The sequence below is a fragment of the Diprion similis genome, chromosome 1, assembly GCF_021155765.1.
Source record: "Diprion similis isolate iyDipSimi1 chromosome 1, iyDipSimi1.1, whole genome shotgun sequence".
Lineage (NCBI taxonomy): Eukaryota > Metazoa > Arthropoda > Insecta > Hymenoptera > Diprionidae > Diprion > Diprion similis.
Genome location: NC_060105.1, coordinates 580,514 through 598,883, shown reverse-complemented (window position 1 = coordinate 598,883; position 18,370 = coordinate 580,514). Strand labels below are relative to the sequence as shown.

Below are 18,370 nucleotides of genomic sequence, written 5' to 3'. Positions count from 1 at the left end.
GCTCTCACAGCTTGTATATTCAATTACCGTAATTCGCTTGAATTCAAATTAGGTTAAGCCGATGGAAACTCGAGCCGCGTATATAATACTTTCTCGTAAGTATAATATAAGGTATACAAGGTGAGCTGGTGAAACGCGATGGAGACGAGTTGAAAGAGCTGCAATTTCCAATGAGCCCAATTCGGTGACATTCACGATACCGTCTACTATACAAAATGATAATTTACGACACTGCAGTTACGCGTCGACGGTATTGTTGCTTCAGGATTTCTATACCCACCTGCAGACGTTCGAGCCTGCACGTCGCCACTTCTGACGCGAGAGAATTATGCAGCGAATATACATATATATACATATATATATCCATCGTTGGAGGAGTTTAAGAACGAGGAAACGGGTGTTAAACCCGCGGAGAGACAAAACGCTCTATTCACTCGTGTGTATCTCGAAACGATTCAAACAGCCCCATTATATATGATGCAGAACCTGTCACAGCAGCAACGCCGCGAGAACAACTCTGACGTGAACGGAAGAGGGAAGCGGAGAAAAGAGAAGAGTAGAGAAGAGAAGAGAAGAGAAGCGAAGCGAAGAGAAGAGAACCCAGTGAGCAAACGAGCCCCTGCATGTCTTTCAGCTTATACAAGTTCCGGAGGTACGTAAGATCCGAACTGAATACGATATGGGAGACGCGAGGAGCTGCTGCTGCTGCTGCGCCAAGTTGCATCTACGTCATCCATCCATCCTGGGACACCACCACCAGACATACGGACACGTAGGTACGTATGTGTACCTAGTAGATACTACCTACATACGTATAATGACGAGAGTGGAAACGTCAGGGTGATCCGTGGTTTTAGTCCAACGGCACGTCAGCCTGCCATGCCTGCCCGCCCTGCAGACTGACTGACATCTGGTTCGCGAGCGTGGGAGTGCTGTCCCGTTCCTCCTCTTGCCTGCTATTCCCTCAGCTAGCTTCCAAGTCACATATATCACGCGATGCGCTGCGTGCATTGCCTTATACACCGCCGTGAAATAATACTAATGTGCATCTGTCATTCAAAACGACGAATTCGAGTATTGTAATATGTATCGTACTTTGCTGTGCGACAAACGTGGCAGCGTCAAGGTGTAAAGACTTTCGACAGTCCTGCGTGGTAGTGTCGATGGAAATTGTCAACGTTTTGAGACAAGGACCAAATCATCAATTCTCTCTTGCCTGTGTAAATACGTATATCATTGTCTAAGGAACTGACGAGCATGTGATGCTGGCTACTTCTACGTGTAACAATGTGCAAATTTCATCAACGAATTTGGTCTCTGTAAACATCGTCACTTTACGTTCTATCCGAGAACGTGCCAGAGAGAAAAAAAAAATGTTTCCATTTTAGAGACGGAGAGAAGAGAAATGGGAAATATTTGGAAAGATTGAAAGGTGTTTATATATCCGACGACGGGGTAAAAGGGGCAGCTGAACGTTTGTTTATTTGTACGGAAATCGCGACTCCAAAGTACCCATGGATGGCTGTGGTGGGTACGAGTGTTCAAATTCTGGAGGGTCGCCAAAGTCGACGTCGATTTTGTTTCTGGTTGTCTCCACGGTTGTTCCGGATGTCCCCGTGGCAGCGGGAATCGCTTTGACTCGAAAACGTGAGTGGAATTTATACGGGGCAATACGAGAGGGAAGGGAATGGATGGGATGCTAAGGGAAGGAAAGGAAAGCTCCACCCTCTCCGATTCTTTGCTCTTTACGGAGCGAGCCAACGGATACAAAGAGGTGAAGCTATAAGGGAGAAAAGGACGCGAATCAAAAGAGGTTAGAGTGTAGGGAGGAGAGGGGGAAGGGGAGGTGGGCGGAGAAGTGAAAATGGGATAAGAGAGCTCGCCGAATATCAAGGCGAGACGAGGAGAGAACAAGGAAAAAGAAGAACAAGCGTTTTTGGGAGAAAAAAGGGCGCCACAGTCTCAGCTTACTCCGGCGTGAGAAAAAAGAGAGAAACAACGCGATACACTTTATCGCGGGCTGAATTAGAAGTTGAAAGAAAGAGAGAGTAAGAGAGAAAGAGAAAGAAAAATAAAGACAGAGAGAGAGAGAGGTGGGAAATTGTGAAAGCAACAACGAGACGAGATGAGACCAAGTCAAGTCAGCAGGCAGGCGGGTTCGCAAGTTTGCCAAGGGCTCGAGAAATTACGGTAGACGTGTCAGCAGCCGTTCTACACGTAATGCGCCTACAGAAAGTGGTGCACGGCTCAAGGGGGGGGGGGGGGGGGGGGGGGGGGGCAAAAGCGAGCGAGAGCGGCGAAGCCGTGTGGCTAATAACCTTCCTTTTGAAACAAACCGGGCTAAACTTCTCTCAATCCACAGCAGGGATCCCACCCCTCCCTAACGTCCTCGCACCCCATTTAATCTCCGTCGTTCCTTCCTCGTTTTCCACCGGATTTAGACGTTCATCCGTGTCTGACCCTTGCGCACTACACTCGAACGCATATACATATATACACCCGTGCCTTTTCTCCTCAATCTTATACGGTTAGTCGAAGCTCGGCACCAAGCCAAGCATTCATTAAAGTCCATTGAAAATGAAGCCAACTTTAACGAATCGCTCCCGCAAGGAAAAATTATGTCATAATTTTACGTTACCCAATATTTCGGAGTAAGTCCTCACCATAAAACACCTATCATGGAAATAGGCTCTTACCTGCAACAGAAAAAATTAAGCACATGGCATTAGCAATTAGTCTCGGAAATATCTCGCCTGTAACGTGGGTATAATTTCTTTTCTTATGATTAATTTTTACCTAATAATAGCGCATAATCGCGACCCGCTGCGGTATAACCGAGTCACCGTCGCCTCGCTGCAACAATTAATGGCGTAACTATGTTACAAAGGGGAGTCTGGAACGGAAACGGAAATCACGTTCCAATATCTGCGACTGTTATCTCGCGCGATAATGATACACCCAAGTATACTTATGTAGGTATGTATGTATGTTTCATTGTTATCGCAATATTTCTTAATTGTTGTCGGGTTTCTACAGGCACGCTCGTCTCGCAGCCTTATTCGTAACGTCTTTTGTTCAACCAGATTCCATTTGTTTCACTTGCTTTTTCCTTATCTTAATTTCTACAGTACCGCATATATACATCTGTGTACAAGGAAAAAAAATTCGCGTAACATTTCTCACGGGGTAATTTCACAACCGCGAGAAGAGAGAAAGAAAAAAACATTTTATGCAAGGATAACAGGGGACCGAGCGTTATTACGATTAAACGCGTCGTGAGATATAAAAAATCTCCATGACTAACTAAATCAGCAGGGTACAAAGACGAAGGGGAGGGGAATACTTTTTAAAGGCTGGAGAGTCGCAGAAGTCTAAGCAGCACCACTCCGTGTAATTTTTTCCGTATATTTATACACTCGTATAAAAACGCGTAATCTCGCTTGTGCGATTTAACTGCCATTAGTAAGTTGAACGTATATACATACAATACATATAACAGTAGGTAGAGACGAGCGTAAACTGACGACGACGGTAAAATGTATAAGTGGATAATAATTATGTTGACTCCAGATGTAGGAACGTCGAGGGAACGCGGAAAACTCCTTAGCTGGCGGAATTAAGGCAGTGTTAATATCAAGTTTCCGTGGAGATGAGGAAAGGGGGGGGGGGGGGGGGTGAAGTAGCGAAAGAAGTGTTGAAGCCGAGAGTCTTGCTTGCGCCTGGGACCCGGATGATGGTGAGGGGGAAAAAAGAAAACGAAGAGGAGCGAGAAAAAGGAAGAAGGAAGAAGGAAAAGTAAAGGCCCACCCTCTGTAAAATAATTACGTCAGAGTAAAGAATCGCTCCCTTTATACCAGAGAAAAAAGAAACTCCGATGCAGTCGAGCGTTAGTATTTTTTACAGCTAGTCTTAAAATCAGTTAGTCTAGTTAGCAGGTCTTTATATTAAGGAAAAGTCTCTGCTATAACTTTGATCTCGACAATAAATTTACCCGACACTTCCCTCCAGTCTTCTGACCCGATAATACAAGGAAGAAAAAAGAGAGGAAATAAAAAAGACAGAATATTCGAAATTACCGTGTTCAAAACAACTCTCCCGCCACTTGTTTAAACAGTATCGAGAAGAAGGACCAAGAGTGCAGTCAACCCCTCGGAAATCGTTCTTTCGACAAAACGGGGATGCGTAAATGACGGGGAGAACGGAAGGAGGAATTGAACAACACTTCCATTATACATTAAAATTAAAGAGCAGTTAGTGACTTTTTGTTTCGAGAAACGAGGCAAGAGGGAGGGGAGGATAAAATTCATCGTCAAACAGATATAAAACTGTAACTCTATAGAAAACTAATAATAAAACATGACAAAAAAAAAATCACGCAAAATTATATTTAACAGTAGAAAGCGTTGATTACTCAATTATTATTTATCTCCCTTTCATGTTGAAAAAGTATCGTTAATATTCACGTAGGAACAATTATAAACTACACGTAAAATCAAATTCATACTTCAACAACAAATAACAAAAAAAATACACTTCCTGGACTAAAACAACGTACGAGAATTATATACCGCGTTTCAAAGAGAAGAGCAAAGCATAAAGGAGATACGAGACGTGCGTATGGTGGGTGATACGATAATAACAACGTTGACGAAACTTTGTAGATCCCCAGAAATTGCACGCAATCGTCGACGAGGGGGGTGGATGCTTGCCTGCCCATTCACGCGTGGCAATCTTAGCAATCTTGGCGTCCCTCTCGTATAATTAATCTTCGCATAATTTCGTATAGTAGTTAATTAACTACGTTAAGCGCGGGGACCCTCCACCCCTACCCGGCGCCGACGAGCCGCTTGACTTATTACCTTGACACAGGAATCACTCCCTCGGTGTGTATTATATAAGGCCCGAGATAAACCAAGGAAAGGAAATAAATGAATATCGAAATTGTTACAATGAGGATTGACAATGGAAGTAGAACTTGGGATTGAAGAATTTCAAGATTAAAAACTGTGGTTTTATTCCTCCCGTCTTACGCGGCACGTGGATTTCAACTTCCGAAAAACTGCAGTTTGTTTTAAATCACCGAGCTGATTACCTACGCAACGTTTTCCGCACAGGCAATCAGCTATAGGCGCAAAAGGCGCGAGTCAATCTGCAGCCCCGTGGGCGTTATACACACAGGAAAGGAAGGAAGCTATGCGGCGTGCACGAGGGAGGATAATTAATTATCATGGCACCGCTAAATTTGTAAAGCTGTAATTTAATTATTAGCACGCCACGGTGGTAAAGGGGAGCTCGTGTTGAACGACTGTTCGCTCGATCTCCGCTCGAACAGTTTGGAATATCCTGCGCAACGATATATTGGCAAGGCAAGCGCGGTGCGAAAACCAATACCGCGAAACCCCGCCGGAATCCGTCCGTTTCCAACACATCCGATCAATCCCTTGGAGTTAATCCGTTGATGCAGATTTCATCCCTCCTTCTCGAGGAGGACGGTGGTCATCAATACCGTCGTTTTAATATCGAATCCTCACTCCGAACAGCGAGTCTTTACACCCCACTTGACTCTTATGATTTTCCCCATTTCCTTGACATCCCGTAATCTTATCTTCTTCTTCTTCTTCTTCTCTATCTCTATGGAGGTATATACAGAACTCAACATCTTCTCTCTGTCTGTATATTATATCCGTATGTTCACTTATGACTCAAAAACTATTGAACCGATTTTGATTTCACCATACACACGTAGTTCTTTATAATATATGATTGAATTGTACGCTACCGCCAGTAGCGTATAACCAAAGCAGATAATAATCTCAATAACGAGCGAATTATACCTCGCGTGCTACGATAATCAGGATTTGTCCTCTCTCATCGTCCACTGATCCGAGTTGCTCGTATCACGCGTGTGTCACTTTTCGATGAACTGAGAACAAGTTGTTCGAGGTACTGATTCCTATTCTCAAGTGCAATTCCGAAGATAAGCATTCGTTTCCATCACGCCGGATAATCACTATGCAGTGCAATACTAAAGGGTTGGATGAAGATTTCGTTCACTTTCAAACGGATACGTAAGACATTCGCGACGTGCGTTCGTCACCGGTTCAAGTTTAATACTGAACTTTGCGCGGCGAGGTAGGGTATACATAAACACCGTGCGTAATAATAAGCGTCTTCTTTAAAAGTCAATTTGCTATTATTATAATTTTCCAGCACAGGTAACTGTCAATCCTACATCAGGACAGGTACCTAAAAATCTTTCGAAAACCGCCCACGCTTAAACCAGACATACCTTTACACGTATCCTCTATATTCTGTACATTTATATAGGTATATAAATGAATAAAAAAATTGCCCTCCTCGTATAAAAGTCAAACATAGCAATTTCGAAAGCCACATTCGCATAGCTATGGAATTGAGGTCACGGTTTTCCATTTTTCAATGCTTTATGGATATTATTATAGTTAGTAGGCTCGTACTCACGAAATGATCATGATTAATTATAATTATAATTATATTAATAATAGGTATGCAAAAAGTTTGTCGGCAGGTGAGGATCACGGTCAATGCCAATCAGACAGCACCGACAGGAAGACACGTGTCCCGTGGCACCGGACTCGACTCGATTTCATTCGATATCGGATTCACCGAGGGTGAGAATTGGTCGCGCGTGCCGCGGGAAAAGGTGAAAGATTGCAAAGGTTTCACTGGAGAGATCCGCCGAAGCGGATATCTTCACCAATACGTTGCATGCGTTATACGAGGGTGGCTTAGGGCTTAGTCGGCGCTCTTTTTCATTCCGTTTTTCTCATACCTACCTAAGAAATTGCAGTGTCACACGTGATACGAAAAAGCGTACAAATCACGATCGACGTTTCCCCGGATATTATACAACTGGATGAGTGATCTCGGAAGATATTTGTTCAACTTTGGAAGTACATAAAGGCACGAGAAATTCGCGTCATTGTGTTATATAGGCGAGTTTGCAAAAGGAAATCTCCGACTGTTCCTTCGGTGAATAATTCGTGACGCAAGGATGCTGCTGCGGCTACGCGTTCACCTGAAACGAAAGCATTTCGAATCATCGCGCAGCGTTATGCCCACGTATACATAATATTATCACGTATTTTTGAGACGTACGAAACGGAAGCGGGACTAATTATTTTCATTACTTACATCCGTTCCGTGACTGATTACCGTTGGCAGGCAGGTGTCCGAGGGGGAGCTGCACCGACGTAATCTACGCATGTGCCTCGTATTATATACCTGCGGGAGCCAGCGTCCCCTGGGCGTGACTTTTGTACGCGGGCCTTGTTTGGAAGGGAGGCCCACCGGTTCCCAAACATCATCATATACGGCACCTGACCCTCGTACAGTTGTACAAAAATGCGAGTATCGCCCTTGTGATTTATTTAATTTAAGAAAGAAGTTCGCCTCCAGGACAGAGGAGAATCAAATTTGGCGAAATATTTTTATAGACTGTAACGCGCGTCTTTATATTCGTCTTCGTAATTTTGTTCTTCTCTCACACTTAGCGAAACATATTTATCCGGGCTCATGTTCGCTGCTTGAAAATAAATATCAGGTCGCTTATCTTGAAAGGAAAAGTTTGCCTTACTTATATATATATATATATAATATATATGTGTATAACGAATTGTATAGCCTGCGAAGATAGCGTGATACAGCTCTATATCCATGGGAAGCCTTCTCTTTTCGAGATAATCTCCGAGCGGGTATTATAATACCGTGTATAAACATCGGATTAATCATTAATAACTACTATTTATAGAGAAAGGTCTGGACAACGGAAAAAGAAAGAGGAAGTAGAGAGAGAGAGAGAAAGAGATCAAAGAACAGGCGAAGAAACGAGGATCGTTGAATTCCAGCCAAAGCGAGAAGAAGTTTGCGAGGGCAAAACCGTTATTAACTGCGGTGGTGGCGGCTAGTATTAAGACAGGAATACCTGCATATATATATACCTATGTACGTATATAATCAACAAGGGCAAGAGATTCGAAGGTTAAAGTTCATCGGAATGATGGATCCATTATTGATCTATGAAGACTGGCTTAGGCACTCTGATCATTTTCACCGTTTCACCTACCCCTGTCTGGCTCTTCGTCTCTTTCTCCCTCATTAATTTCATTTCTCTCTCCTATCAATATGCGTATTATATTTAATTACTTTTTTTTTTAATTAATTGTATTTAGAATTGAAATTAAAATCCTTGCTCACGATGCTTGTTGTCATTAAGCTCAGCTATAAATTTACTTGTACGAGTCTAGGTATAATCTACTGTTATCTATTCGTTGAAGGGAACTTGTCTTGTAACCGATAAAAAAAGAAAAAATTCCATTCAACCGAATTATCTCTCTATAATATATATCTTTCATTTCTACCACGAACGCATCCCACATTTCTTCACAGCTTTCGATCTCGATCATGTACTTTGCAGCGCCACGAGTACCTACCTGGTTATCCATTAGTCACGATCGCAACTAAACCCCGCACTGTGTGTGAAATCTTTTGGAAAAGGTGTCGACGCTTGGCAAATTGATTGGGGGGGGGGGGGGGGGGGGTGTTTTAGCACGGTAACGACTTAGCGCTAAAGCTGCGTGGTGTCTGGCGAAATGTTGCGAAAGAGGGGAATTGGCGAGCGTGCAAATCTCTCCAGCGCATCTTCCATGTCTCGTAATAAATTTCCCCTCGAGTTAGTTGCGGGCTTTTTCACCTTTTGCAAGGTCACGACGATGATGACGATTTATTTGTCCAAAGACTCTCAGCAGCTGACGGCCTAAGCCCATGAAAGGACCTAAACACACCCCGACCACCGACCCGACAAGACAATAAAAACATTCTTCGAGCCCCGGCAATAAATCAACGTAAATTCTCTGCCCACCACCCGCAGGTGAAAAACAAAAACGTCTTCAGATCCGCCACGCATCGCGATATCCTTTTCAGCCCTCCATTACTTACGCCCTTAATTCGTCTCCCTCAAAAGCTATCCTAACTCAACGGCGGGTTCAAGCGATAGTCCCACGTATCACTGAACGATCATCAAATTCAAGGAAGGGATGATTTCTAATTCGTCTCTGTCTTCCCTATCTCGTTCGTCATCCAATGAAGGGAGGATAAGGAGGACAGGGGGGCGGGGGAGGGGAGAAGTGGGATAATTGCGGGCTCGTCCATGAAAAATAAAACGACCGCAGGTTGGTTCTCTCGTTAATTATTCCCAACGACAATCAGACACAGTAACGAGTTTGATTGACAGCTCAGCGTATTTGTACTACCTACGTACCATGTGATACGATACGTGCACTCCTTCGACGATTCGCGACTCGTATCACGTAACGGCGTCACAATCCAAGGTCAAGGCTGAACATGGAGCCTCGTTTCCCCCCTTCGTCCACCTCTTCGTATCCGATTACAATTACACGAGGCTGAAGCCTGACGGCCAGAAATAACAGCTAAACGATCTAATGTTCAATCGAACAAGCTAGTGAATTTGAAAAATCAGAATTTTGTGAAATACCTTAACCCCTAATATTTTGATAGAATTATGAGGGTAAAATTGAACTGCATTTTTCTATTTCCAAAAAGTTTCCTAATATACACCTTTTGCTTGTAGGTTTTTCGTCGAACCAGGCCGAGTAGCAATTACAGAATACCGCAACCTGGACTCGGAGGAAAACGTCGGAACCCTCGGAATAGATGTAATTAAGGAGCTTAGAGAAAAAACGCGATTCGAGTCGACTGTGTCGTCTATTTCGTTGCTGATTGAAAATATCCAACTTCAAGGTGGTATTTTGCTCATTTTACTCATGCTCTTGGTTTTTTCTACTTTCTTACAAAAAGAGCGAGTTACTTGTCGCGCATGTTGTAATGAAACTGTGTTAATTTTTTTTCGATATTCCAATAGTCTCGAGACTCAGAAAACACTGTGGATATCAATAAAACCTACTCGTGATTATTGTCGATAACGTACACTGGTATTGCAACAAAAATGCACAACAGATGTAGACGACAACTGTAGGCTCTACTAAAAGCCGCGTTGTTTAAATTTTAATTCGAGGTAAAAACTGCACTCGTCAAAACAAAAATTATGAAATGTTGTTGAGTTTGAGAAAAAGATTAAACAAAAAAAAAAGAAAAAAGAAGAAGAAGAAAGGGAAAAAGTAGGTAGAAATGAAACAATACGCATTAAATGAAACATCAGCGGGCAGAAGTTAATGCTACAGTCGCATGCTACGTTTGCCGAATGAATAGTAGAGTATATATATATATATATATAATATGAAAGAGATGGAAAGGTCGGAGAAACGGCGAGCGATGTCGAGGGTGGATGGGTGGATGGGTGGATGGGTGGGTGGGTGGGTGGGGGAGGCGAAGCGGCGTAAATATCGTGTAACGTAATTTAAAAATGTAATTGCTCTTGTCATCCTCCACGTTGAAGTGCACGGCGGAGCGAAGTTTCAGGTATGGGTGTCGTGTGTATACGTGTATCGTGTGTTTAAGCGTGTGTAACGCGAGGTTGAGAGGAGAGGAGAGGAGAGGAGAGGAGAGGAGAGGAGAGGAGGGCGCAACAATGGGTGGTCGTCGCGAGGCAGACTCCCGCTTCTGTAATAAGTTTTCACGTAAAACGAAACGGGAATTATCCGAGCGTGAATGTGCCGGGGAATTGTATTTCACGGGTATGTGCAGGAAAGGCAAAATATTCTCTGCTAGCCCCGCAACGCGCTTTTGGCCCGGTGTGTCTGTCTGTCTCTCTACTCTTGTTGCTCTGTACCTACTGCACACAGCGCAGCATTACACACCCACCTACGTTGCCTGCTGCCTGCTGCCTGCGCTACGTCGAGCAAAATACAATGCTGCAGCTACCCTACGAAATTCTTGTCTTCTTTCGCGATTAAACAAAAGACCGAAAGCATTTTATGGACGATCTTTTCGACTTTTGTATCAGTATCATAAAGATCGATTTTTTTTTCCCGTCACTTTCACTCAAGCCACAAATCCGATATTAAACCGGAAGTACATACCGGAATTAATGGATAGTGATTTACTGATGAGATCAGTATTTTGTGCTTCAAAATCCTTGCTCAAAAGACTTCGGCGCTTATACATACAGGGACCTGTTTTAAAAAATAAGTGATAAGAAAACGTCAAATATTTGATTATAGTTTTGCATCGTTGACCAACGTAATGTTCGGTTCGACTTTAGATCTTTAATAATGATATTGCGTTTCAAACAAAGCATTTACGCGTCGGACATTGACCCGTAATTGTCTTCCACCCCCGACGCAGGATAACCATTACAAGGGTGAATACGAACAGTTTTAACGAGGTTTAATGTAGAACCGAGAATCCTCCAAAAATCAGAATCATATTCAAGGGTGTTTTTCCGCGTGCCGAGAGGGGACTGGGTGGAAAACGAGATATGGTGAAAAGGGGTTGTTGGAGAACCACGGAGCTGCGATTGATTAGCCCCGTGATACGAGAAGCGTTGCTGCTGCGTGAGGTTTAAAACTTTGAACAATGGGGCATGTCATAATGGCCTTTTGTGTTTCATCGAAACGCTTTAGTGGGCGGAAAAACGCCGCTCGGCATTTTCCCATTAATTATTCCGCAGCGATCGAGGGAGGAAGGGAGGGATTCGAGGGCAGGCGAATCGTCGCTGAAAACGAAATCGCGTCGGTGTGCCGCAAGTTGGTACAACGCCGCTGACGATACCACCTCATGCAGTGAGAATCGCGGATGCATGGGGTGAGATGGGATGGGATGGGATGAAGGCACGGCATGGCATGGTGATGGCATGGTGATGGCACGGTCAATCGTTGTACGGATCTCGTTATTTATTCAACACCCCCTCCCTCCCTCCCTCGTCACACTACATTATCGGTGAATGCGAGCGCTTAATTACCCACCGTGTACCAGTTACAAACTGAACCAGTACATAAAAGCTGCGATACACGCCCGATAAGAAGAGGAGCGGCAATCATGAACACGGCGACGTAACAAAGCTGCACAGGTTTTAACGCGGGATTTTCTGCGAATCATCGACTCGTCGATATAGGCGCCTAGATCATGCACGTGACAGGTCTGCATAGATCTGCAACGCTTGGCTATTATGCAACAACGCTGTGCGATGGCGCGTCGACCTCGTCGACGTGCGTTACACCGCCGCATGCAGGGCTGTCGCTTCGAGATAATGCGAAGCATCGCGATCCCGCAGTGCGATTCCTGTGTCCAGGAGTCCGAGGTTCTAGTGGAAAAAACCGCGACGATATTCGAATTGAAGTGAATTTTTTATTTCATTTTTTATAATCACGTCTTCCGGCATAAATCGTACCCGCTTATATTTCTGGTCGGGCATTCTGTACGTAATTACGGTAGACTGGGTACTTGGTGTACTAACTTGAGCGGAACGAACGGTGAGTATACATGCATATACTGTTTTTTCGGCACTTCGTTCTCAGCAATTTTGTTATTCCACTTGGTCTGACCCGCGTGAAAATGATTTACGACTGAATGTTTAAAATAATCTTTCTCCGTCTGTTTCCCATATCGTTAGACCATTACAGAAAAAATTAGAAGAAGAAAATTGGAATGAATTAAATTTTGAACAAAGCGAGGTTTCCGTATCGTCCTCTTTCAATCCGACCAACATCATCACGTACAGCGTATACGGCAATATAACCGACGGCACGAAAATTTGTCGAACAACAAATGCGCAATTCGGTAGAGATTTATATTATATTGTATGTATAGCTCCGAGACGTGCAGGTCTTATTCGACATTGTTCGTCGATCCAACTACGAGAGTTATACCTGTATATATGTACAGATCCGCATTGTTCGGAATGGAGGATTGGATCGTAGGAACGGAATGGGATAAAGAGAGGAAGGAGGGAAGGATGGAAGAAACCGCCCGGGGCTCCGTCGGGGTGGAAGGAGGTTCGGGTGCCGGGGTTATGCGGGAAGTAGAGAGCGAGGAAGAGAGAAGTTGGCCGTCGATCGAGGTGAGAGAAGACGTATGAAACGGACGTGAACTTGGAGCGCCCCGGCGCTTCGACGTCTCGACGTCTCGCCGGATAGCCGGAGAGGAAAAGGGCCAAGGAGGCGAAGCTGTGCAACGGCGAAGGCGATTCTCGTCTCCAGGCTCAAACCACGCAGGTCGATATGTGCCGAGGGCAAGTGAGCCAGACATCCGGCGAACTGCTGCAACTAGGTACCGACCATCCGCAAAACATTTGCCTAGAGTAAGTACATCACCTATACTCTTGAGGAGGATAGTATCTACCTACCTAGACGTTTGGATGAGTTATTCATTTCGGCGTATATGTATACCTACTTGCAAGTTGGCAAATTGAATCAAGGATTTGAAAAACATGTCGATGCATCGTCCAGATAGCATTATAGATACTACATTGTACCTTAGTATTTCGACTTTAGGCCAAGTTAACTTGCTCGGTTAGTAGGTAAGTACTAGTACAGCCGGGAAGATTCAGCCACGTGTAATTTCGCCAGGTTTTTAACGGATTTAGACGGAACCTCCGCGCTTGCTTTTGATTTTGATTAGCCTTCACAGCGGTTTGGTGCCGCAGGATGCAGGACACGCATGCTTCCTGCTCTACTACCGTGAAACGAGGATAACAACTACGAAAAGAAACCGCTGTGCGCGATGCAAGTGGCGAGAAGCCATTTTCGCAACTCGAATAATGCGCGGTGAGTGAGCCGCAAGGAAAAGAAAGACCAGGAATGAAATCTCTTCTCCAGGAACGAGAATGAAAATTGAAGGCACGTTTTTCCAGGCGTTTTTCTAATTCATCTTGCATTTTCATTTATTTATTTCTATTTCACCTGACGTTTGTTCTTCAACACCGTTCTATCAAAAAAAAAAAAAGTTCCAATTTAGTTTTTATGTACCTGTCACGTAACTTCCACAGCTCATTTCTTGTCCATATACGTAAGGAGAAAAAATACTTTTCACATTATCAAGTATAATCGCCATGCACCTGCAAGGGTATAATTTAAAAGAAGTGTACTACAGGCTAGAGAAGAGTCTGCTGCTGCAGAGTGATAACGTCGTCTGTCTACGAATTACCTCCCACGTGTACATTGTACATTGGTAACTACACACACCGTATACCGCAGACAACATCTAATTGAGCGTGTCGAGAGTTAACGATTCCCTTCCTGACTTCAAACCATCGCGAGATTGTCGAAGAAAAGTGCGAGCGTATAATAATACCAAGGAGAGATATATAGGAGAGAGCCTTGAGAAGAGGGCAGCGGAAAAGACGTTATATTAATACGCATATAGGTATGAGGAGGCCGCCTGCGGTACACAAAAGAAGAATGAAGTGATGAATTGGCAAAGTTAGTCCCAGGTCGTCGTGGCAATGCGGGCATTCGGAAAAGAGGGAGAAAAATAACATGGCGAGTCGCATTTTCCCCGCGGTGGAAGGCGGAATAAGTACTCGGAGGATCCTCGGAAGCGTCGCAAAGAGAAGATTTCTCAACGGTTAACAACGAGGCGGCGGACCTCGAAAACAAGAACAAGACGACGCCGACGTTGTCGTAAGCCGAGCGCCGTCCTTTTCCGCCTTACTCGCGGGTCTCCTTAAAAGTTTTCCTCCGCGAATATCACGGTCCGCTGGCTTTCAATTCCCTCGTCCTGCTGCCCCGCCGGTCCTCGGATTCGCGAAACCCTTTGCCTCAGACACAAAGACCGTTCGCCCCGCTCCGCGCAATTTTTCTTTCATTATTATCATCATTATCCGACATCTTCCCCCGTCTTATCTTTTTTGTTATATTATCGCTATTATTATTCCTCATTCTTGACACTATATATTACATTTTTTAATTTCCCTTAATTTTCCATCTATAAAGTAGAAAAACGTAGCGAAATCTACTCTATAAGATCAAACTAAACCCCCAAAGGTCGGTAACTATTATAATCTACGTATTATACGTTCAAGCAATTAAAAACATATAGCGAGAGAAAAAGCGTCGGTTCCCTGTGTCTTTAATTGCCCTTTCGATGGGTAGATAAAATATACTGGATATGGAGAGCGAGGGGGGAGGGGGGGGGGGCGACTAAAAACTAAAAATGAATGTAAATGAATGAAAAGAAATGTAAGAGAAAAAAATCGAACGAAGAACTTGACGGGCCCGAAAGGCAGCAGGCGCGGACCTAATTAGGCGTTGGGCCCTGGTAATTCTAGCAGGTGATCGCGAGGTAATTGTTGACTGGAAGATAATTGAGGGAAACGCGGGCCGCAATAACCGGCATAAGAAGAAGAAGAAGGGGCCTCGAGGGAGGCTGAGAAGTGCCTCGAAGAGCACCGAAGATACCATTGGAGCGGCACTGCCTCACCGACGTCCGAGACTCACGTCAGCAACGTCGCTACACAAGTAGGTAAAATAATTGTTGGGACACGGGCGACGTTCAGCACCTCGCGAGGATCGAGCCCCGGGCGTCCGTTTAATAAACCGAGCTGACGCTTGCCGGCCCCTAATAATGCTGCTACATATTTGTAGCGGTTTGTAACAAAGCCTTAAACGAGGTCTAATCCTGTGCCCTGCATGCGGATGGGAAAGGGGGAAACCGCGCTTCCACCTTACCACCAATCAGCGACCGAGATTCGCTTCCAGGGTTTCTTATTATACACGCGCTCGATTCCCTCTCATCGCGTTACTTTCGCAACTTCTAATAGCCACGAGGGTAGTCAAAAGTACCTAGGCCTGTAGTTCTACTTACTTCTAGTTCGTATTACCAGTCCTCTTTACCGGGACGGTTGCACCACCAGCTGACGGGAATAATCGTCAATTCCATTAACAATTTTCGTCCTCGTTGAAAACCAAATTCCCATCGTCCAAATTGTGCTAATAAAATATACTACAAACACTTGGTTGTTGGTATAGGTATGATGACGATACCAACAGCAGGACGTAGAACGCGACGCATCGTCATAAAACAGGTATAGCGAAGCCCGGCACACTGTTTAACGGAAGCGAAACGTGATCAGGAAGGGTGATTCACGAGCCGCGCGAAACTCGCGACACGTCATCCCGGCACGGGCACGACTTTCACCCAGATGATGTCTACGGCCAGGCGGAAGATCGTGATTTATGCGAGTGGTGGTGTGATTGACGATCGATTGACGGCGATGAATTAGGTATCCAAGCAATCAAAGCAGCTCGGTTATCGCTGGTGTATTTCCATGAAACTTTCACGAGGAACGATAGGAATAAGACGACATAGTGATAGAGAAGAACTTCCGCCAGCTTACCTTGGGGTCGAAGTTGAAAACCAGCTCCGGCCTTAGCGGACACTCCAGGCCGCACTTGCAGGTTCCCGCGGTTGTCAGGTACTCTTTCAGCTGGTCCAGCGAACCCAGCGCCGTATTGCTTGGACTGGAATAAAAAGAAAATGCAAATTCCTGGGTGAGTTAATGAATCACGTCGGTGGTTCTATCGATTGGTAAGGCTCTACTCTTTACGTGCATGCGGCAAGTACTACAACATGTTTCGGCTATGTGCGTGCGAAAGTTCGCATCTATCACGTACACAGCAAGATTATGATCGCCACCACGTTCATCGATCCAAATCTAAGGGGACTTGTGTCTTTTTGTCCCGCCTGGAGGTCGTAGCTATTTGGTGTATCGAGGTGGTTCAAAGTTACGGTTCCCAATTTATCGCCGATCATTCGCCCCGGTCCCTCGTAGTAGACAATGTCGACCCTCCTAAAAAATCCCGGGTCCCTTTTCCCAAATACGACAACGAATTTTCAACCGACCGCGGAAAACTCACGACGCAAAATGCCTCAATGTACATGCAAAATATCGCCTCCTTCTTCCCCCATCGCCCGGGTGGTAGACGATAAATCGAGCAAACTTTTTTCTTTCCCCTCGGGTTCATCCGCGCACCTTAAATACGGCCACAGGCCGACGGCTAAGAGGGGGAATATCCTCTTCGGAAACGCCGACAAAAGTTTCCAAAGTGACTCAAATAAACTAAATGAAAAAACCTAAATAAACTTTGATAAAACGAGTGAATTAAATCCTTCCTATCTTGGATCTTGAATTCCGATTCAATGATTATTTTGTAAATGATTCCGAAACTTGTATAAAATTTATTCAATCGGGTTGAGACATTCCTTGTTGACATTCTACGACCCGATCAGACTGACGCGAACGCGCGGGACAAGGCAAACATATCCGGAGACAAGGACCACCGTGCAGTAACCGAGAAGGACATTCGTTTAAACCGGTATGAATTGACGAGGATGACGAAGAAGGAAGATAATTATCAGACGACTAATTATACCCGGTTTGAGAGCGGAGGAGCGAGTCGGGGACAAAAGTCGAGGATGGCGGGGTGGAAGGAGGGGAAGGAGGAGGAGGAGGAGAAGAAGGCCAGGAGCCGGTCCTGCGGATCCGAGAACAGCTGTGATTCCGTAAATAACGCAGGTCGGGTCTGCAGAGGTTGCCGCGAACGCGGCGAGGAACCACGACGACTGCGGAGACTGCGGAGACTACCACTTTCGGTGAAATGGATGTCAGAGTCGGAGGCTGAGCGGGATGAATTATGATATTTAGGGCGGAGGGAGGCAAGGAAGGAAGGAAGGAAAGGGTCCTAAGCTGCAGTCGTTGATGCTCGGGGAGCCGGAGGTGGCGGTAAGGAGGAGAGGGAGACCCTTCCGCAAAATTACGTAATCATCCGCGTTTTAACCGTGCCGACTCCTCGCCTCGGCGCATACCTCGCCTCAAAAGTCATCCTTCATTCGGAGCTCTTCCCTTGCCTGCTATTCTCTTGGCCCGAGCGATGCCAGAACCACGAAGAGGATGGATGGATGGATGGATGGATGGATGGGTATCTTTCCGGTTCCGCGGAGGGATCCGGGGCTGCATCGACGTCATTTAAATTTCAAAGAACTCGCACACCCTTGTGTTGATTCATTTTTAGGCTCTTACAGATTCATGCGGCCAACTTATATATATATATATATCTATATATAATAGGTAATGCGTTATACATATTTGCGTGAAAAGAACCCGGAAGAATCTTTATGGAAATAGACTCCCGGTCGAATTGGCTGGATTTTCAGTATATTATAGTACAAAGTACATATCCTCCTCCCGAGCAAAAATTTCCATGGACACAAGTCCCAAAAATCAGTGGTTTCCGAGAAACAGGCTCCGGAAGAAGGGTGTCCAGATTTTTTGATATCAATGAATTTCGTGATTTTCGTAAATTATAAAGCTTCACGGGGACTTGAAATCGAACAAATCACTCGATAAAACTGCACAGTTAATTCTCAAAGGTAGGCAGAAAGGTGGTATTGATCCCAGGAATGCATTGATTCTATC

The 18,370-nt window shown here is 44.8% G+C and overlaps 1 protein-coding gene across 1 annotated transcript in view; it reads right to left on the bottom strand.

Annotated features, from left to right (window-relative positions):
- The window catches only part of LOC124404218 (nuclear receptor coactivator 6-like), a 124,659-nt gene that overhangs the window by 35,769 nt on the left and 70,520 nt on the right, over nucleotides 1-18,370 (bottom strand). The window contains exon 3 of the mRNA XM_046878213.1: nucleotides 16,292-16,415. Coding sequence (XP_046734169.1) covers nucleotides 16,292-16,415 — 124 coding nt within the window. The remainder of the gene's footprint in view (nucleotides 1-16,291; nucleotides 16,416-18,370) is intronic.